Source organism: Sturnira hondurensis, unplaced genomic scaffold, assembly GCF_014824575.4.
Source record: "Sturnira hondurensis isolate 20B ecotype Veracruz unplaced genomic scaffold, ASM1482457v3 Scaffold0004474, whole genome shotgun sequence".
Lineage (NCBI taxonomy): Eukaryota > Metazoa > Chordata > Mammalia > Chiroptera > Phyllostomidae > Sturnira > Sturnira hondurensis.
In genome coordinates this window covers 6887720-6910723 of record NW_028077105.1, presented here as the reverse complement: position 1 = coordinate 6910723, position 23004 = coordinate 6887720, and the positions used below count along the sequence as shown (strand labels likewise).

At 41.7% G+C, this 23004-nt stretch overlaps 1 protein-coding gene across 1 annotated transcript in view; it reads left to right on the top strand.

Annotated features, from left to right (window-relative positions):
- Positions 1-540: 540 nt before the first annotated feature.
- Positions 541-23004, top strand: part of ENPP1 (ectonucleotide pyrophosphatase/phosphodiesterase 1) — a 62870-nt gene continuing 40406 nt past the window's right edge. The window contains exon 1 of the mRNA XM_037045727.1: positions 541-779. Within this exon, the coding sequence (XP_036901622.1) occupies positions 543-779 (237 nt within the window). The 5' untranslated portion in view covers positions 541-542. The remainder of the gene's footprint in view (positions 780-23004) is intronic.

Below are 23004 nucleotides of genomic sequence, written 5' to 3'. Positions count from 1 at the left end.
GCTTTGAAGGAATTCTTGTTCGTTTCTACGCGGGAGAAATAGCAGGTCGCAGCCCAAGCTCGGCCCTACAGTGTGTTTGCCGCGCATCCAGAAACCCGCGCCGTCCCGGCTCCGCTCTTCCACCTTGCAGCCAGCCGCTGCACCCTTCTGCTCCCGCTCTATTTCGGGGCCCCATGAGCTCATGCCCTCTGCAGACCACACTGCAATTCCAGTCCAGTCCAGCCGCGAGGCCACGCAGGGCGATTCCTGCAATGTTCGAAAGGTGGCCGGGGCGCGGGGAGGGGAAGGCATTGGAGGAAGTTGAAGACACGCCCACGTGAAGGACCCAAAATAACCGACACGCTGTGTGCCCGAAATCAGACAGGAAGCCAAATAATCAAGGGCGTTGAGTTGCTTTCCCCTCACTCCGAGCGCAGGGCGAAGGGCGAGGAGCCAAGGCTCCGGGGCGAGGGGCGGTCGCCCGGCGGGCGGGGCGGGGCGGGGCCGCTGCGGAGCCTATTAAAGGAGCGGCCGGGTGGCGGGGCCGGAGCGCCCGGGCCACGATGGAGCGCGATGGCTGTGCGGGGGGCGGGAGCCGCGGCGAGGGAGGCCACGGCCGCCGGGAGGGTCCGGCGGGCAACGGCCGCGACCAGAGCCGCGGCCCGGGTGCCCAGGCGCCCGGGGACCCGCAGACGGCCGAGTCTTTGCTGGCCCCCATGGACTTGGGGGAGGAGCCGCCGGAAAAAGCGGCGCGCGCCCGCCCCGCCAAGGACCCCAACACCTATAAAGTGCTCTCGCTGGTAGGTGCGCGGCCCGGGGTCCCGGGCGGGGAGGGCGGGGCCCGGGTCTCGCGCTGCGATCGCGATCTGCACCCGGTGCCCGGACAGAGGCGCTCTGCTTGCCGCCAGTCTCTTTCAGGCTCCGCCGGCGGCGATACTTGTTCATCATTCCTGTGCCTGCACTTTACCCCGGGGGAATAACAGTTCATGCTCACTGGCAGTACCTGATGCTTAAAAAAGCGCCTGTTGATAAAAGCAGGCTGTTAGAAAAATTGTGATCTTTAGAAATGCCACCTGTAACCCTCAGAGAGTACAAGGTTCTTAGAGGAAAAAATGACCAACCAGAAAGCTATTGGTCTTGGGAACCGCCGATAATGTGTCACCCCAGCTGGGTAGCGTTTGGGTGGCTCTGGGGGCAGTGTCGCGGACTTCCCTGATCCCATTAGCTGATTCCACTTGGAAAGATTTAGCGGAACTCAAATTTTATCAGAACTTTAGAAAACACATTTCCCTTTGGTTCTCTTTCAGTAAATTTCCTTGCAGCTGTTCAAAATGTGTGTGTAAAATGTTTATGGTTCTACGTCCACGTCCACTCTTTTCACCATAAGCTATGTGGTTTTTGTTGCTAACAAAAGTCTTCATTATTCCTCTACTGTTTTGTTATGACAGTTGCAGGATCCACAGTCAAGTTTATGAAATGGGGGGGGGGTGCAGTTGTTTTTCATTCTCGGTCCGTGGTGAGGAGAGCTGGACTGAGTGAGGGTCAGAAGCAGGTGTTCTTGGTTTCGTGCCGGAAATTGCTGAGGCCTCGGACAATCTGTCCTTGAACCCCCTTGCATGTTGTTAAATGAAGGCAACATGTGTTAAAATGAGGACATCAACCCCCTTGCATGTTGCATAGGATTATTGTGAGGATCACATGGAACAATGTATGTAGGGAAGTCAATTGCAATCTGTGTGGAGATGCAATTATTCTTACTGTGTTATTTGGAAAGAACAGATTTCTATGTGCAGGGTACCCTAAAATATATCCTCAGTTACATATTATGATTGAACAATACTGTATAGAGAAAATCTTTTCTGATTTTGAAAATCTTTTGAGTTTGAAATCTTTTTTTCTTTCATAAGAATTTCTATTTTCACCATATTTTGGGTATCATGGAGATGTTAGAGTGCTTTGAGGAACCAATCACGTTTTTACCTGAAGATATTTGTTGCATTATATGTCACTATTGATGGGAACTTAGTTTTGTCTAGAGTCACATTTTTTGTTTTTGTTATGATGGGAGACCTTAGCTTTTATATCCTGATCACTTAAATTATTTAGTATCAGTACTTCCATGTATTTAGCACATTACAAGGTATTCAGTAAGTATACATTGAGTCTGTACGTGAACTCCAGTGTGAAATCCTGTCTACCGTATTTTTCAGACTATAAGATGCAGTTTCCCCCCCAAATTTGGGAGGAAAGGGGGTGTGTGTCATATAATCAGAATGTAGCTTACCTGGCTCTCTAGGGATGGGGTGGGGGGGACAGTAGCCTATGTTATTTATGTTATTAAATATTTTACCACATATTTTGCTTCAAAAATCTTTTTCCTATTTCCCTCCTCTAAAACCTAGTTGCATCTTATGGTCTATTGTGCCTTAGAGTCCAAAAAGTTTGGTAAATATTCATAGTCTTGAATAGTTGTGAGATTTCTAACTGCTAAATTTAGTGTTTGAATCTTTCCTGCTCATTTACTTAGAGACCCACAATCAGTGTCAGTTAAACACTGACCCTGTTCTACCTGTGGAACGTATATTCCGATCTATGACCTTTGCAATCCGCTGGCGGGACAGCATTCTGTTCTGCTCTGATGACAACTCTGGGCATCTGACCCAGAAGATCCTATGACTTACTTCCACAAGTAGGAGGATGCTGAATATTTTTTTTTATCTCATTAGATGGGGTCTTCTGCTCTTACATGAATTGAATTGGAAAGAACCTTTGCCTCATGTCTTTTGATGAAATTCTGTGGAACATTACTATACACCAAAACCTATTGCTGTATTTTTAAAACTCTTTAATATGTCCAGTTTTCTTTTTGTTCCATATGTCAATACCCTTCTTCCCCCAGACCTTTTCCAAATGATGCACATCCAAAGGGCAAAGTTTCCAAAAGAAATGTGACAGTTGTCATCAAAGAGCCCTGAGTCATGTCTTCTAGAAATGGGCTGCAAATATGTAATTCCTTTTTCAGTTTAAATATGAACATACTTTTCATAAAACTAAAGAAATGGATTGACTCAGTGCATCTGGGGTTGAGGTTATGAGAGGCTAGCCACATCGGAGGTCCATGTGCACACAGTTTATATCTAGTAGGATAAATATAAGAGGTGCCCTGCAGGAGAGAATCAGTGGCAACCTGACTGTTGCATTTTTATGAAGATATTTCAGATAAACTTAAATGGTGTAGGTATGTGAGTGGCTGCAGGGGTGGAGGGGTGGGGGGAGATTGTGCCCTACCCGTGTTTCTCCCTAGTGTGGTATTTGATCCCAAGGGAAGACCATCTGGCTCTACTCTGCAGAAAACTCTCAAGAGTTTTCTGCTTGTGTAGAAAGTAGTATTCTCTTTATGTTCATGGGCTTGTTAAATGCTAGACACCTATCCTTGGTTCCAGATTAACTTTTGAACTGAAATGTCCATTTCCACTGCAGTTGGACTTGAAGATTTATCTGAAATGTCCTTGTCCCCTGGTGCAATTTTTGAAAGATCAGGTAACTTTCAACCACATGGCAGTACATTTCTTCCATTCTCCAGTGAGCTGGTCTACAGCATTATTTTTTTCTGTGTGTGACCTTCTGCTGTACTTACGAATACATAGACCTCTGTATGTGTAAAGGGCCTGTGTGTCGGTGGTGGTGAGTGAAGACTACTTTCACCTTTTAATGAAAGAGTTCTTTCTAAGTGGCAGAAGTAGCCTTGTTTATCAGAAATTCAGACATGAATGTTATGAATTCTGTTAGCTTCTCTCTTCTTCCTCTTGCAACACATTATGTTATTTCTAGAGTTCAGCATGTAGAATATTTGAGGTAGTTCTCTGCTCCTAATCTGAATTGGAATTGACATTGCTCTTTGGTTTATAGAATTTAACATCTGTCCAGCCATAGTTTCACATTTTATTTCAAATGACCAGAGCATCTTAAAGACCAGAGGCCTCCTGTTTGCCCCTTATGGTATTTGTTTCACATGTTCTAATAAAATGTGCCAAATGTTTCTTGGAATCCAACAAGAATGCTGTGTTTGCTGCCAGGCCTAGCATACGGCCTCGCTCTCCACGTCAGCTTTTGGTTGAATGAGCGAATGAATGCACTGCATTTTCACTTACAACTAGTGACACTTTGACTTGGAAAAGGGCTAGGTGGAAAGACAAAATATGCCACCACTTACTCCTATGGCCAGTTGAAGGTCAGGAACCCAAATGTAGGTATACTAAGAGAAATGAAACTTGGGTATAAATTTAGGGAGATCAAACATTTCATTAGCATATAATGATAACTAGCACTATCATATATAATTGTATATAATTATTGCTATAGAATGGAGATGGAAAAGGCAATGAATGAACTATAAACAAAAGTTACAACAAAGGCCAGTGTACTTCAGAAGCCAAATGGGGCCTCTGTGATAATTTGCATTCACACCTGGGATCTGGCCACTGGGCATTCGGTCAGGTACAAACAACCCAAGTGTGACCATGTGGCAGGCACAAGGAAGGCCATCCTACAGATGCAAAAGTGAGGCTCCTTCACTTATACCAATGTCTCTTCTGTTTTGGCGACTTTGCTGTCTCACCCCAAATTCAGTCTTTGTGGCTATTGTAGGGAACTGTGTTCTCCACACTTGTTTTCTCTTCCTGTCTTGTGCTTTGAGTAAAATTCTAGTCTTTTTCTGTCTCAGCCGTTTCTACTTCACGCAGCCTCTCTCATGGATACACAGCCACCCTTTCAATATCTTTTTTCTTCCTTTCTATTCTACAGCACTTTTTCAGTTAACTCTGGACACTCAGTTTTGCTGTCTCCTGCCTTATCATGTCTTAATTTTGTTTTTGATGAGTCCATTGCTAAATATTTGTGACTTCTAAGATATGGCAAGTATATTTTTATCGATAACATGGCTTGTTGGACAATAAGCCAGAGAACTTAATTGTGATTCATAATTTTTTTTTTTTGTCCTGGGGAAGAGCATTTCAAGTTCCAAACAATTTAGGAACAAATAAGCTTTTGGGGTACAACTTGTAATTAGAGATCTGCATGTCTTTGTTTAAAATAAACATGCCTCTGTCAACTATGAAATGTCCTCCAAACAACAAGAAACAAACAAAGATGCGTCTGGCAGAACAGGGATGACTCTGTTAAGCCTAAATCCTGTGCAGCCACGACTGATGATTAGACCGCTGACCCAACATGAAAAGCCTTTGGCATCAGATAAGAGCTAAATTATGCATTTATCAATAAAAGAAAATTTAATAATACATTTAAGAGAGAATTTAAAAAAAATGTCCTGAAAGTTTAGCTAAATATTAACTGGATAGAGCATCCTATTTCCTGAGTGCTTTAGTTATCTGAGATTGAATTACAAGAATTAGGATAGCATCTGTAGTATTTTTCATTTTCTCTTTCATTCACTTTTAGTTTTAGAATGAGATTTGGCAATATAGTAGTGAGAACTTAGATGATTGTGATTATTCACATAGCACTTGGCAGTTTTAGAAAGCATTTCCATATATTCTTTTTTTAAAAAGATTTTATTTATTAAAAAGTTTTAAAAGACTTTATTAATTCATTTTTAGACAGAGGGGACGAGAAGGAGAAGGAGAGGGAGAGAAATATCAATGTGTAGTTGCCCCTCATGTGCCCCGTACCGGGGACCTGGCCCGCCACCCCAGCATGTGCCCTGACCAGGAATCAGACTGGCAACCCCTTAGCTCACAGGCCCGCACTCAACCCACTGAGCCATGCTAGCCAGGGCAGATTTTATTTATTTTTAGAGAGAGGGGAAGAGGGGGAGAGAAAGAAACATTGGTGTTCGNAGCATTTCCATATATTCTTTTTTTAAAAAGATTTTATTTATTAAAAAGTTTTAAAAGACTTTATTAATTCATTTTTAGACAGAGGGGACGAGAAGGAGAAGGAGAGGGAGAGAAATATCAATTTGTAGTTGCCCCTCATGTGCCCCGTACCGGGGACCTGGCCCGCCACCCTGGCATGTGCCCTGACCAGGAATCAGACTGGCAACCCCTTAGCTCACAGGCCCACACTCAACCCACTGAGCCATGCTAGCCAGGGCAGATTTTATTTATTTTTAGAGAGAGGGGAAGAGGGGGAGAGAAAGAAACATTGGTGTTCGAGGGAAACACTGGTCAGTTTCCTCTTGCGTACCCCCAGCTGGGGATCTGGGCAGCAACCAAGGCTTGTACCCTGACCTGGAATTGAACCGATGACATTTTGATGTCAAGCCACTGAGCGACACCAGTCAGGGTCCATATATTCTTACTTGATCCTCAACACCTCAACACCTTTGAAATAGGAAAGTGTGACAATCCCACCTTACCAATATGGAAACTTACCTGGCCCACAATAATACAGTGGGAATTTTCAATTTGTATAGAAACTACTTGGGAACTTAAACAGGTGGATTCCTGGGCTTCAATCCCAGAGACTGTGATTTGGGATATTTGAAATTGTAATGGACTAAATGTATGTTTACCCCCCCCCCCCCCATTCATGTGTTGAAGCCCTACTCCCAATGCCATAGTATTTGGTGGTAGGTCCTTTGGGAGGTATAATTACGTCTACAGGAGATCGCAAGAGTGGGACTCTCCTGGTGGGATTAGTGGCTTTATAAGAAGAGGAAGAGGAGAGAAAGATCTTCCCCTTTCTCTCCACGTACTCACTGAGGAAGGCCATGTTAGGACACAAGAAGGTGGCCGTCTGTAAGCCGGGAAAGAGAGCTCTCACCAGGAAGTGGATTGGTCAGCATCTTCATCTTGGACTCCCCAATCTCCAGAACTGGGAGAAAATAAGTTCTATTGTTTAAGCCACCCAGTCTGTGGTATTTTGTTATAGCAGCTGAGGAGACTAAGGCAGGCATGGACCCAAGGAATCTGCGTTTTTAAACAAGTGCCCAAGTGATTTAGATGTAGGTGGTTCATTTACTCTACTGTAGAAACAGAGTTAAATTTATAGAAAGGACTCACACTATTAGTAAGTAGGAGACTATGAAAAATGAAAGGACTCAACTCAAATTCTGGACTAAAGGCTATTACCATCTCGTCCATTTGCTGTTTGCATTGTGTGAAGTCAATAATCCTGTGTTACTGTGAGTTCCCAGTGTGTACAGACTTGGGAACGTGGCTTTCTTTTTATTTTGAGTTTTCTTTTTAACATATTGAGAAATCTACCAGAACAGGAAAGTAGTTATAATAGAAAGTCATTTTGGAGGGAGTTTTCCAAGCATATCTATCTCATTTGTGGACTGATCACTTTCTCATCATATCTTTTGGCTTTATACACGTTTAGATGGCAAACGTGTTATCACAGGTGTGATTTGGGGCCCTTAAAGGTCATTTTATCTTGGTTTCCAGGAGCATAATCCTGAGAGTATCACTTGTTCTAAAGCTGGTGCTTTCTGTTGAAGAGCTTTTTGACAATAGCAAGCATCTGGAACTTGTATTCTCTTGTGGAGAGAGAGAACTGAAAAGAAACTCAAGTGGTTCTTTTTAAGATTTTATTTATTTATTTTTAGAGAGGTGAGAGAGGGAGGAGGCAAAGAAGAGAAACATTGATGTGTGGTTGCCTCTTGAGTACCTCCTACTGGGCACGTGGGTGGCAACCCAAGCAGGGCCCTAGACTGGGAATCAAACCAGCAACCCTTTGGTTTTCAGGCCAACACTCAATCCACTGAGCCACACCAGCGAGGACTCAAGTGGTGCTATTATGCAGCAAAATAGATACAACTGCTGTGAGACTTTTCTCAAACAGAGCCTCATATTCTCCGGAATACCTTTATATGATTTTGGATAAATGTGTTTGTAAATAAGATAACTCAGATAGAGAACTTTAGCCAAAATACAGGGTCCGGCAGAAGTAACTCCAGCTTGAGTGTGGTTGGTAGGGTAAGAGTTTATAGTTTTACTTGGATCATTTCTCCTAAAATGTCATACGGTGTTCCTGGCTGTGATCGTTGTTACAGAATTACATGCTTGTGATTTTGTAATAAAAGATTTCGTAATAAAAGTGGGGCTTTATTTGTGCCGCACCCTGTATTTCAGCTGAGTGTGGTCTGTGGATCCCAGTGGGCAGGGGCGTGGTCTTTCAGGGGAACCGTGACGTCCACAGTATTTTACAGCAACAGTAGATGTTCTTTGCTCTCTTCCCACGTTGACGTTTGCACTTACGGTATCAAACACTTTGGTGCCAGTGCGCCTGCTGGGCCCTCAGTGGAAATCAAGGCCGTGGCACCCTAGTACCAGCAGTCACGCACTTGCAGACAAAGCGTTTTACCGATCCATGCTTCTATCTCGCATCAGTGTTTCTCTCTTCCTCGTTCTAAAAGTAGTGAAAAAAATGTCCTTAAGTAAAGGTAAAATTTTTAAAAATGTTTTGCTTAAAAGAATGTACTAGGCAAAGCAGTAAAATGTTCCCGACGGAGCCGATTTTATTAAATTTCAACCCTAAAGTATCTGTCTTTACTGTTACGTGGGGAAAAACTGGAAGGATGCATATAGCCCCCTGCTGCGAACCGAGGTGCAATCCCATTGTTTTCTGGAGGAAAAGAGGCTGTCCGATTGTTTGAGTTTTAGCTGAACTAGCTGCTTCTTTTTGTGGGTCATCACTTTTGGTAGAAAGAAGAACTGACAAACCGTGGTTATTCAGACTTGGGTATTTGGAACATGTATTCTCAAAAATGACTAGTGTTAGTGTGTCACTTCAAGGAAAACGTATGAAAGTACGTTGCCTCTGATAAAATTTGAGCTTTCAAGCAAAATTTAGAATTCTGAGAAAGTTGTATCTGCCATTGTCAGCTTCCCCCGCCCTTAAAGGCTTTTCTGATGAAATTGGTGGAGATAGGAATGTGGTTTTTTAAAAATGGGATAATGACATCTGTCAGCATTTGGAAGAACTTCGTGACTCAGTGAACCGATATTTTGCAAAGGACCAATGGATGATTTACAAAACTATGCATGGGTTTAAGGGCCATTCAAAGTGTGAAATAGACTAATGGATTTTAATGTTACAGTATGGAAAGTCCATTAATATAGTTCCAGCTTTCATGTTGCGTTTTGCCTTTAAAAAATTACCACTCGTAGAATTTGATATACTCTCAAAGAAGAATGTCCCCAATTATCTCAAAAGGCTCTTTAACATCCTCAGTAATTTTTAAGAATATACAGAAATTCTGAGAGCAAAAGTTTAGAGAATATCTGCTTTAAGAAGAGGTGTACATTCATTACTGTTTAAGAACTAGGAAGGGGGGGAAAGGAGATTAGGAGGTAAAAGGAGTCAGCAAGTTACAACTGTATCTTTGAGTTAGGTCCTTTACCGATTTCAAAATAATCCTACATTTAGTACCTCCTTTGGCCCCACCCACAGGTCCGCCATTATTCCCATGCTAGAGATGAAAAAATGATGGCTCAGAGGAATTTGGGGGGCTTTCCAAAATCATAGAACTAATAAACTTCTTAATCTCATCGCTGTAGCTTAATGATGAATGTTGTTGAAGTCAGACAGCTGGGTTTAAATCCTGGTACTGTTCTTAACTTTCAGCTTAGGCAACCATGAAAGAGAGACGATAAAACCATGTTGCGTCTTGTTAGGAGAATTAAATACATATCATATATAAAGTGGCACCTAGTGTGGCCCTACTAAATGGTTGTTTTTCTTGTTTTTATTGCTAAAATTCAGTGTGACTGGATTTTTCATTTTTTCCTTACTCAGAAGCAACTTTATATCCTTGCTACCCAAAAGTGTGGCCTGCAGCCTAGCATGTCGGTATCAGCTCCTTGGAACTTACAAGAAATGCAGAGTCTTGGGCCTCATCCCAGACCTACTGAAACCAGAATCTCCGTTTCCACAGATTCCTAGGGATTTGCTTGCACATTAAAGTGTGAGGAGCAGCATGTTAGAGGCTGTGAGGGGTACACAAGGCACAGCAACTAGAATTCCTTCCGCTGTGGTTGCTAATGGACCCTGTTCAGCCATGGACTTCATACATGATGCTACAATAAAAAAGTTAAAACGTTATTCACTGTTCCTACACGACCTCAACCATGTTGGCATTGTGGGTTGAAATGCCTCTGCTGCTTCTGATTGCATTTTGCCCCTTTCCCTCCGTGGACCTCAGAGATGCACTGAGAAAAGTTGGCCTTTGGATGCACTGGATGCGCAGTCTGCCACTCCCTACTCTGTGCCGTCTCCCTCTCCCGGGAGCCTGCCCATGCTCTCATTAGTTTTCACGTAGTGTAGCTGACTTTTCCTTACTCTGTCCTGGCTTGTCCTTTAATTGCTCTGTATTGCTTTTACCTCTGCCAGTCTTCTGCCAGTGTTGTGATTCGATAACATTCAGAGGTTTTTTCCAGTTCCACCATCCACCTATCAGGATATCAGGTAGATTTCACTTTGTGTCTTACCACCAATAGGGTTCTTCAAAGTTTCCATGGCAGTACCTTCTCCTTAATCAACAATATACTTGACTCAAAATCAAAACAAGGAAATATTTTACCAGGGCTTTTTCAGGTGGAATTGATCAGGTTAAATGTCCTTGGCACAAAGATTGTTCCATAATACTTGGCCAAACACGCTGGCTTTCTATAAAGTGCCACCCAGCATCATTTAGATTAGAACCTTCTGGAGAGTAGGAAACAGGTGAATGAAGTCTATTCAAGTGGAAAGGGTGTGGATCAGGAGCGTTATGAATAGACTGTGTTGGGCTTTTCTGTTTTGGGATTAACCAGAGAAATAAGTACAAAAACACCTCTATAGCTATACACTATTAATTTAAGTATCTTACTGATAGCTCAAAGGGAGTAAATGTGAAGTATGTTGGCATGTAAAAACGGTTTACATTTGTCATCTCTTGGAAGCTTCAAAGAAAAAAAGAATATTGATGTGTCAGGGATGATTCAGACAAAAGCTTTGAGAGACAGGGGTGGGGTAAAGACTCCTAAACTTGAGGTCACAATCATTATTTCCCATGTGACCTTTGAACAATTGCTTCCTTCTCTGACTCTCAGTTTCCATAACTGTAGTGAGAGGGTTTAGATTATGTGGGTTCCTTCTAGGTGTAAAATCTTTGTATAGAGAGCTTACAGTATTTTCCCTTTGTTATAAAAACATTACATATTGCAGAAAGTGTAGAAAATGCAGAAAAAGTATACAGAAGAATATAAAAATCACTCTTATTATATGCTATTTATATTTTGATTTATTCCCAGAGGGTCTTTTTTGTGTGTATGGGTCACTTTTTTTTATCTTTACAAAAGTGGCATCATACTGCATATACTGTACATTTTCTTTCCCCCCTTATGTTCAGTTGTGGACTTATCATTGCTACAAAGCTTCTCATTGTGTCCTTCAGGAATAGGATTTGAGACTTTTATGTTATTAGCCTTAGTTCATGGTGTAATTTTTGGAGTTATCCCTGCCAGTAACTCAGAGGTAATCAGTCCCCAAGAATTCATTTTTAGTACACATTTTTAAAATTCACTTCTCAACTTTATGGCCATTGCGCTGTCTCTTTTTTGGGTTTGATTATTAGTTTTCCCAATGGTTTCCGTGCATTATGATTTTGCTCACAGTTTCCTGGAGACTGCCACAACATATGTGGGGGAATGTGTACTCCTAAACTCAGTGATCCTTTTAGCCTTATCACTTGAGCAGCGCTTGGGTGCTCAGCGTGAGCAGTTTCATATGTTCTCGACACCCCTAAAGGGCTGGGACACATGTGTAGTCACTTATTAGTCAATATTTGTCTAGCTCTTAAAGCAGGCCCTTGTACAGTGTTTCGTAGGTGTTTGTTGAGTTTATAAGTACCTTCATGGAGTTCCCTCTTTGTCAGACCCTATGTTAAGTTAAGCACTTGATCTCTTTTAATTGACACAAATGTGTGAGGGAGGAGCAAACCTGTCGGCCGGTGAGTGAGTCTGGTCTGGGACACACACATCAGTGAAACTCTGTGTCCTTCGTCGTAAATGGGACATGTGTATTATGTGCATAACTTGGAATTAGGAGTTGAAATGGCTGTTTTTCAGCCAACTTTACCATTTTTGCACTTTGTTGGTTTAGAGAGGCAGGGGCTCGAGGTGTGCGTCTCAGGTGCTCCAATTCTGCTAACACACACCTTTCATTCCCATCAGCTCAGACTTGTGCTCTTCCCCAAACATGCTTGTGTAGGTTATTTCTGTCTCTACCCCAGGAGTGACCTTTTCACGTCCCTTTATTATGCAACACACTGGGATCCAACTCAATTTATCCTCCCACAGAAAGCATTCCTTAGCTGCTCTTTGGTCAGCTCTCCTGTGCCTGAACTAATCAGTTGTCACTTAAGCGTATCGAGGCCACAGAGTTGAGTCGTTAAGGGCCAGACACTGGACTCAGACTGCTGGAGTGTGACTCCCATCTCTGCCAATAACTGCTGTCTGTCTTTGTTTGGGCAAGTCCCTTAGCTTCTCTGTGCCTAGTTTCCTCACCTGTAAAATGGCCATAATAATAGGAGCTACCTCACAAATTTATGTTGAGGGTTAAATGAATAATTGCATGTAAAGTAATTAATAAAAGTGCCTGAGAGATAGTAGATGCTAGATTAGGGTTTATTGTTATGGTTAGTGACTAATTCAACAGATGTTTATGGTCACTGCTGTGTGAGCAGCTTTGTGGAAGAGGTTGGGGCTAAATGGTGACAGGGGAGGGGGAAGACTTACACCCTGGTCCTGTGGTCCATCCCACAGGCCCAGACGTTTATGTGTTTGTTTGTTTATTTATATTAAAGTATATTTGATATACAACATCATATCAGTTTCAGGTGTACAACATAGTGATTCAATATTTGGATCCTTCAGGATGTGATCACGACAATAAGTCTAGCAACATGTCACGGTACAAAGTTACTACAATATTATTGGATGTATTTCTAGGATCAGATATTTATCAAAGAATCCCAAAAGCTTTCTCATGCTGCAGCTGTGGTATGTGCTGCCTAGAAGCTGGACAGAGGGCTTAGTCATAGAGGTCTGAGGAAGTGACAGGTGAGCAGAAGAGGATGCTGGGAGTAGGCAGCAGCATGTGCAAAGGCCCTGGGGTAGCAGGGAGCCTGGGCCTTCCCAGAAAGGGAGGAGGCGAGGGGGGCCAGTGTACAGAGAGGTGTGTGGTGGGTGACGAGACCTGAAAGGTGGTCAGGGGCCAGGTCCAGGCAGGCCTTGCAGGCCAGTTTAGGGATTTTGGTTTTTGTTTTAAGGCCGATTGGAAATTACTAAAGTGTTTTTCTGTTTGTTTTCATTTTCAGCTCTAGTCATTCATTATGCTCCAAAAATTATTTCATAATAAAAAGAAAGAAATCACAGAAACTGAGTGTAGTGTCTTTTCTTCTACTCTTTGTGTTTCAACTCTGACCTACTATCAAGAGTTTCTGCTTCTACAAGAAACCTGCCTAAACAAGAAGAACAAGGTCTTGTATATAGAATCCAGGGTGCTCATACTTTTAGTCTCTTTTATCTTCTGCCTGAGGGTAGGAAGGGCTGTCCTTTGTCATAAATAAACCAGTTTCCCTTCTTTTTTATCTCATAAGCTTAACTAGACTTAAACCATTTTTTTCTAAATCGGTTAATACTACTTTTATTTAATGAGTCATCTTTCTAGATCATTGCTTTAAAGAAACAAACTGTTTTTAGGATTATCTTGGTCATGCTGTTTTTCTTTTTCCTTCCTTGAAATTCTACCAGAGCAAGATGTGGTTAAAATAATTTTTGCGTTTAAGAGATTGAGAATTAAAAACAAATGAACTCTCAAAATGGAAAGTTTTTTTGTGCCCATATTAAATTTAGCTTAGAGTATGCCCTGGGGTGTGTGTGTGTGTGTGTGTGTGTGTGTCTATCACATCCTAAGAAGTGATAACTTCTTCAGGAGAACTTAACGTAAGAGACAGTTACAAAGGTGCTCAGAGAGCTAAAGCTGGACAAAAGGTAGTGCGGAGATGAGGCAGCCCCTAGTCATTTCCTTTCCTCCGATGAAATGATAAAGAACCAGGTGGTGACCTCTGAGTCAGGCTGGACCGCTGTGCACTTCCAGCAGAGTCAGTCCTTAGATTCCTTCACTGATCACTTCACTTGGGAATGATTTAGGCACAGAACTGTGAGAAGGAGAGAAGCAAGCCCGTGCTCTCTTGTGGTCAGAGAGCCATGTTGGTTAGGTCTACCAAGTCGATAAGTTCATCTCTCTTCAGCACCTGGCCACCCGCTCTCTAACTCCTGAACCTCTCACAGTTTTTGATTGGTTAGGAGTTCAGGGAAGGCATGGCTGGGCCCATGCAGTTGGGACGCCTGCCATTGTAGTCAGACAGATGGAGGCCGGGCTGGGCATATAAGCAGCAGGGGATGGAACATGTAGGAGCTGGCCAGATGTCACTCTCCCACTTTCTGTAGTTTTTGAACTTGCCCAGTGGTCTCTAGTTTGGGGATAGGTTGGGCTTATTTACAGCACGATAGCCTCAGGGTAGACTTCCAGACGGGGTGGCTGAAGGTTTTAAGAGCAAGTATTCCAAAGTAATTCCAGTGATCTACATAATTGGAACGAATCAATTTTATATTGTTTGGGTTACCATATGTATTAGATTTACTCAATTTTTATTAACAGAAATTTAGGTTTTTTTGTACGTTTTTGCTATCCTAAATACACTACAATAAATAAATGTCTCTGCATATTTTTGTGTGTTCATGTGAGAATTTGTATCAGATGGTGGAATAGAGTTGGGAATGGAGGATATGCACATGTTAAATTTAGGTCGTGTCATCTAAATGACCTTTTAGAAAGGAGCTTGTACTTCTCTGAAGACAGCGAAAATGTCTGTTTCACCTCACATTCTTGTCAGCATTGCAATAGTAATTTCTAAAACATTTTTCAATTTTATTGGGTAAAAAGGAAACTCTTTGATTTATAGTTCTTTGGATTTTAGTGAAGGAAAAAATACCTTGTATTTTTTTTTCATCTCCAGTTTCTTTAAACATCTGGGTTACTCTGTTTGGTATTACAAAGCTGTGGGCTACCTTTTCCTTCTTGATTTTTGTGCACTTTTAATCTATCACGGGCATAACCTTTGTCCTATGTTGAACATATTTTATCCTAGTTCCCTCCACTCCAATTTTGACTGCAAATGTTTTTTTTTTAAGGTTTACAGAAATTTCTATGGATTTTTATGGATGCAAATCTGTCCAATTTTCCATTATAGTTTCTGAATTCTGCACAATGTTGGTAAAGGTACTTACCATCCTAAAAGTATAAAAAATAATTGCCCTTTTTTTCTCTTCATGATTCCCTGGTAAACCTTTAAATATTAACTCCATCTGTCATTTTATTTTGTTATAAGGTATGAGATAGAAATGCATATTACTATACACTTGCCTCACGATCTTTACTTTCTGAACAGTTTTCCTTAAGAAGCTTAAGGAAATTGGAAGATTATATAAAGTTCACAAAAAAGTATTTGCTATGCTAACAGCCCTACTGAAGACAGAAAACAATTATGGAACCAGCAGGCCCAAACCAGAGCGCTGGTATTTAATAATCCTGCCGTTCCCTGTGGCCCATTGGTGGAAGTGAAGAGGAGCTCGTGGCACAGGCTGTGTGTGAGGAGCTTTCCCAGCCTTCCTCTGTGGTTCGCTTTGTCCCGGGGTGTTTTTTGTTATTGACCTTGTTGACTGGGCGCTCTCACCTCAAGATTTAGGAGGGTCCACAAGTGATGGGCTGGATGAGTTTCTACTGCAACCATTAATTACTGTCAACGATGTTTTATTCTTTGACCTTTAACTTCGCAGAGGAATGATTTTTGCAAGTACCCGGTGAGATCTGGGAGAAGGGATTTATTTGCTCACGCAGGCAGACGTTCCAAGTGCTGATATTCTTCCCTTTGAAAATGCTTGGTACTTTTTGAAACCAAAACACATCAACATGATGGGAAAGAAGAATCCCTGCCGTAGAGAAATGAATTCTCTGGAGCTTAGCAGGGCCTCAGGAAGAAGTTCTAATGTGAAGGTTTATGTAGGATGTCGGTCAGGAGTGACCCACAGAAAGGGCTGGTCAGTTGCCAGGGAGAAGTAGAGTCACAGATATCTTAGATTTACTGGGGACCAGGGCGACTGTCCGGGCCAGTCCACTGAAGGGGCTGCAGGTGACGCCACTCTCTCGGTATCGCAGAGCTCCAAATGTAACGCACATCTTAATTTGGACATAAGGGCATGAGAATTCTTGGTCTCTTTGTGATTAGGGCCACAATTTTGCTATAGTTATATTTTTAATTTAAAAAATTGCTAGAATTTTAGCCCTGGCTGGTATGGCTCTGTGGCTTGAACACTGGCCTGTAGACAGAAATGTTGCTGGTTCCGTTTCTGGTCAAAGCACATGACTGGGTTGCCAGCCAGGCCCCTGTTTGGGGACCTGCGAGAGGCAACAATCGGTATTTCTTTCCTTCTCATTCTCCCTCCTTTCTCCTCTGTCTAAAAAATAAATAAATAGGGTCTTTTAAAAATTGCTAGAATTTTAACAATGTCCTTACAGTTTATGGTAAAGTACTAGCATTGTTAGTTTTCTTAAGCCAGCCTTTTAATTAGATACTTAATTTTAACCTATTCTCCTAAAAAATATTTTTCAATGATCGTTACCAGCTTCCATGGACTACTGATATACGCTTTCTTTGAGACTTCTCTTCAAATGCTTATTTACCAGGATAATTCATTAAAAATCAGGAGAATGATGAAATGGCTATTTGCTTAAATATCAAAAGTGCCAAAATACCTCGATTATTAATTTTAGTTTAGAGGAGAATGTCGTAGTTTTATGTTCCCAAGAAACTAGTTCAACCAAATGTGCACTGCCTGTGTTTATTCAAAACAGTTGTTTTCAACTGTACTTTCTTTTATCAGCAACTCCTGACAGATTTATATTAGATTGGGGACGTTGTCTTCTCTGTCTTTCATGTACATAGTGCCACACCTGAATTTTAAAAAGCATGGACCAGCTATTATCTTTCCCTCTCACTTAGGAAAGGGTTATGGGCCCAGAGCCCCTGAATGACACATGGGAGCATTTAAGAGGATCAGTATTTAAAATAGTAATAATTTAAAGATTTGTTTGGTGCCTTACAGAATTGCTGTACCTGCTTCCAACTTTACTTTTCTTATGTTCTTTTTTTTAAGGTATGAGAAAAAGAACATAATGATACCAAAGAAAAGTGTGTGTTAAACAAAATTTTTTTATTGATTTAGAGAGAGGGAAAGGGAAGGAGAGAGAGGGAGAGAAACATCCATGTGAGAGAGAAATGTTGATGGGTTGCTTCTTGCACATGCCCCAACTGGGGACCAAACCCATAACCCAGGCATGTGCCCTGACTGGGAACAAGCAACCTTTTGGTTTGCAGGACAGCACCCAACCAACTGAGCCACACTGGCAAGGGTGAACATGTGTTTTTCTTAATGTGAATATAGTTCTCTTGACTCATAACTAGAATCCATTTGGTAAAGTCTTTTAAACTCAGCCTGTTGCTGATTTTCCCACTTACTAAATATGAGAAGTATTTGCCATTTGAAAAAAGGCACCAGATTCATGGCACTATTTCTGACATAAATTAGAAGCAAGTACTGTTTGAAATGATGGCACACATCCAGCGATTCTGTTGATCATTCCTGTAAAAAAAAGTGTTGATGGTGGTGGATTCTTGGAAAGACAAACAATTTCTGTGATAGGTCTGTGAAGCTTCTTCTTGTGGATTTCCTGTCTCTCACTCTTCCCCTTTCATGTTTGTGGAAATCGTGCTGGTATCCATAGAGCAGAGATTCTTTCTATCCACAGAAATAGGAGTCTCTCTGAGAGAAGGTTGTATGGCTTGCGGTCTTAGCATTTTTGTAATACAAGGTCCTGGAAGTGCTTTGGCAACTGGGTTTCATCATGTAGTGACAGTTTCTACCCACATGTCTGAATCTGTGCAAAGCCAAAGCAACCACCACAGAGTTACCCTCTGTTATGTTGTCCTTAGCCTGCTGGTCGGCTCTTCAGTTATTCTCACAAGCAGTGGTTCGGTAATAAACGGCCTTGTCCGCCAAGACCCTGATGTTTTGGGAGTGTGTTGTCATTGTGTGTGTGCATGTGTGGTGTGTGCAGCTTAATGAATTGCTACTTGTTGATTATAATTTTATAAAATGACTCATATTACTTTTAGTGCCTTTTCTTCCTTCTGTCATTGTAGTCTCCAGCCTATGTTATCCATAAGTTGATAGATACTGCTATAATAATGATTTCTATTGATTTTTAATTGAGACTTGTAATGAGGTAATAAACAATATCACTATTGCCTCCTTTGTCAAAGCTGACATAATTGTGAGGATAAAGGACATTCTGCTTAAGAAAGTTATCATATTAGATGTTTCCCCTGGCACAGTACAAGTAGGCATTAATATTTATTTTTTTAATTATATTGTATTGACTATGCTTTTATAGTTGTCCTGACTTTTCTGCCTTTGTCACCCCTCCACCCAGCACCCTTCTTTCCCTCAAGTAATTCCCCCCACCATTGTTCAGGTCCATAGGGGTTATGCATACAGGTTCTTTGGCTACTCCATTGCCATACTTACTTTACATCCCCATGGCTATTCTGTAGCTACTTGTTTGTACTTCTTAATCCCCTTACCTCTTCCCCCATGTCCCCCTTCCAACTGGCAACCATCAAAATACTTTCTGCATTCAGATTTTTTAATCTCTGTTCTTCTTGTTTGCTTAGTTTGTTTTTTTTAGATTCAATTGTTGATAGATTTATTTTTTTGCCATTTTATTTTTCATAGTTTAGATTTTTCTTTTTCTTAAATAAGTCCCTTTAACATTTCATATAATAATGTTTTTGTAATGATGAACTTCTTTAGTTTTTTCTTGTCTGGGAAATTCTTTATCTGCCCTTCAATTCTAAATGATAGTTTTGCTGGGTAGAGCCATCTTGGCTGTAGGTCCCTGCTTTTCATGACTTTGAATATTTCTTGCCAAATGTTTTCTAGCCTGCAAAATTTCTTTTTGAGAAATTGGCTGACCGTCTTCTAGGAACTCCCCTGTAGGTAACTAACTTATTTCCTCTTGCTGCTTTTTAGATTCTCTTTTTATCTTTACCTTTAGCATTTTAAAAAAACCAATTTTATTTATTTATTTATTTGTATAGAGAGGGGAAGGGAAGGAGAACGAGAGGGAGAGAAACATCAATGTGTGCTTGTCTCTCTCACACCGCCTACTGGGGACTGGCCCAAAACCCAGGCATGTGCCCTGACTGGGAATCGAACCAGCGACCCTTTGGTTTGCATGCTGGTGCTCAATCCACTGAGCTACACCAGCCAGGGCTACCTTTGGCATTGTAATTATGATGTGTCTTAGAGTGGACCTCTTTTGCATCCGTCATAATTGGGACTCCGCACTTCTTGGACTTGCATGTGTATTTCCTTTACCAAATTAGGAAAATTTTCTTTCATTACTTTTTCAAATAGATTTCCAATTTCTTCTCTCTCTGGCACCCCAAAATGTGAACATTGGACCTCTTGAAATTGTCCCAGAGGCTGCTTACACTACTCTCAATTTTTTTATTCTTTTTCCTTCTTGTTGTTCTGATTTTTTTTTTGCTTCCTTATATTCCACATCATTGATTTGATTCTTGGCTTCCCTCTACTATTATTTCCCTGTAAATTGTTCTTGATTTCAATTAGTGTATCCTTCATTTCTGACTAGATCTTTTTTATGCTGCTGAGGTCCTCACTAAGTTCCTTGAACATCCTTATAACCAGTGTTTTGTATTCTGCACCTGATAGAGTGCTTATCTCCATTTTGTTTAGCTGTTTTTGTGGAGTTTGGGTCATGTTTCTTTGTCCCCTTGTTTTGGCTGCCACCCTGTGTTTGATTCTATTAGGTAGGGCTGCTTTGACTCCCTCTCTTGGTAATGTGGCCTAATGTAGTAGGTATCTGGTAGGGTCCAGTGGCACAGCCTCCCCTGGCACCCAAGTTGTGTACTTGAGGTGTGCCCTTCGTGTGAGTTGAATACACCCTCCTCTTGTAGTTGAGCCTGGCTTGCTGTTGGCAAAGGAATGGGAGGAACTTACCCAGGCCAGTCAGCTGCAAGAACTGGCTGTGACCATTGACCACCAACATCCACCCTTCATGGAGGATCAGCTATGCAGGGGCAGGGTGGTGGGTCTCCAGCATGGACTGTAGCTGTCCACTGGGTGAGCTGGTCCTGGGGTTTGCGGGGTGGAGCAGACAAGGTCAGCTCCCACCTGTGTTTTGCCCCAGGCCACCCTGTATGAGCTGTAAAGCCATCTGAGATGGCTGCTAATTGTCCTGGACTTGGAGGTTCTCAGGCCAAGTCAAGCTGTGAATCTAGGCTGGCTGCTGCCAGTGCCAGTCCTGTGGCTCACTGAGGCCAGCTCTTGCTTGTTCGATAGGATTTAGGAATTTGTGAAGCATGAGCCCACTCCAGCCGTTCCTATGAAAAAGCAGCTTGGATGGGCCCATGAGTTGGGTGGGTCAGAGTCTCTGGGGATGTCCACAATGGGTCAAACGGTATTAGCCAGGTTGATGGAGTCTCAGATATGGCACCAGCTTGCTGGCTGTATAGTTCTGTTGGGGGGAGGGTTTAGAAAAGGTACAATGACCTCTGCTCGCCTTGATGCCAGGCAATTCAGGTCCTTCCTTTATGCCACTGGTGCCTCTCAAGCTACTAACCCAGTGCTGGAACTCAAAGGGAGTGAGTCTGAGTAGGTGAGTCTGTGTGTGGGTTCTTTAAGAGGAACTGCTTGTCCAATTGTTTCTTCCACTGACTCAATCCTTACTGGTTTTGGCAGCCAGAAGTTGTGGGGACTTATCTTCCTGGCACTGGAACCCTAGACTGAGGGAGCCTGGTGTGGGGCTGGGACTCCTTGCTTCTGAGATAGCCCTCCCAAATTTTTATCCATGTGGGTAAGGGACTAGCCTGTTCCATGTCTGGCCCCTCTTACCAGTCTGGATGGATATGGTTTCTTTAATTCTGTAGTTGTCAGAATTCCATTCAACTTGATGTCGGATGGTTTTGAATGATGGTTGTTTTATATTTTAGTTGCAATTTTTGGTTCGCAGGCCAGCACTCAACCCACTGAGCCACACCAGCCAGGGCATTTTAGTTGCAATTTTGATGTGGTTGTTTGAAGAGGTGAACATGTCTGCCTATATCGCCATCCTGACTAGAAGTCCAGGCATTAATATTTCTTAATTTAATTTAAAGAGGTTGAACATGGGTTGGAAATACAGAGATATAAAGTATATATTTTGAAGGCTATCATAAATTAGAAATGGAGATAGTTTTGAAGTTATACTTTTATTCTATAAAGAAATTGTGCTATTATGTTGTAGAATTAAACTAATTTAAGAAGAAAATTCAAATGGACTTAGATTTTGCAGCTCTCAAAATTGTTGATGAGAAATTTCCTACTGGAAACTATTCAGATTGGGTGTTGTATAGTGTAGTAGTAGGTAATCTAAATTTCATCTTTTATGGGTGGGAATATAGGTGAGAAATGATTGCTTCTGTTGTTGTATTTCTATTTCAAGTACATGCTATACATTATCTTATAAAAGGTATGTCTAAGGAATATTTAGCAAAGAGGTGACTCAAAAAATCAGTGTATGTCTTCTGTAGCTTAACACGAGGGTAAAGGTCTATATATACCATATATGTTTTAAGCCAGTGGTTAAAAAATAAAAGTGATAATGCTGGAAGTGAGTTACAAATGGGATGTAGATGAGGGCATGGAAGAAATAGCTAACTGCGGAATGTTAACACTGCCACTGTTTACTAGACTCTGGATATGCAGCCAGAGGAACTCACTGATGGAGAATTTACTGACATAAAGAAGGAGTGTGGTCATGATGAAAAAGATGAAGACGTCTCAGAGGAAGTGATGCTGACCCCAAAATTCATGTTAAAGGAACTCTTGAAGATATTTCTTAATATTGAAAGGGCAAAGTTTAAAGCATTGGAAACTAAGAATGTGACAATTCTCAAAGACATAGAAAAGATTCTCACTCTGTATTATAAGTTATGCGATGAGAAGATAAGCATTGTTTAAGCTATTCTTGAAGAGTTTATTACAATGAAGTTAAACTTTAATTTTCTGTGTTTTAAATTATAGTCTATTAAATACAGGTTAGTTTTACTGTTTTCTTCGTTTCTCTATAGATCTGACAGTAAGAGAGTTTTTAATATTTTTGATGGGTACCTTTAAATTATGCATCCATGTGGTTGTGACAGTTTATACTACCATCAAAGGGTTAGGAGAATCCAATAGTAATCTCTTCTGATGCCTTGTTCTGCCTCTGCAGGTTTTAGCTATTTCTTCAACCTCTTCTTCTGATGGTTCCTATTTTAATGGACATAAATACACTTATGTTTTTAATTTCCTAAAAAAGGGGAGGGGGCCTTGCCTAGACACTCTAGTGCTTTAGACCCACGACACTCTTGTTCTCCTTTCCTTCACCCCCATTTTTTGAAAATAAGTTACACCTGCTGCTTCAGTTTACTTGTCACTCACCTCCCCTTTAGCTTTTGCACTCAGCTAAGGCTAGGCACCTTGAGGACAGAGGTCATGCCTGTTTTGTTACTGAGTAGCCACTGCTGAGTCTAGAGTCTGGCATCAATACTCAATGCTTCATTTGAAGAAATGTGTTCATAAAAGCCACCACCCACCATTCATCCTGCCCAATTCACCCGTTCCTCCTGTCTCTACTATCTTTTCATCTTGGCCTTTGGGAAATGTGACTCTACCTTTCCATGCCTCCACCCTGGGTCCCTGTCCATCCTCCTCTGCAGTTTCTTTGTCCCAGCCAAAAGAGACTGCTGATTGTTCATGTGCCACCTCCCACAGGCCTTCCTTTCTCTAAGCTTTTCCTTATGCTGGTCTTCCTCGGAGATCCAAAGATTTGCTCTGCTGTGTCCTCCCT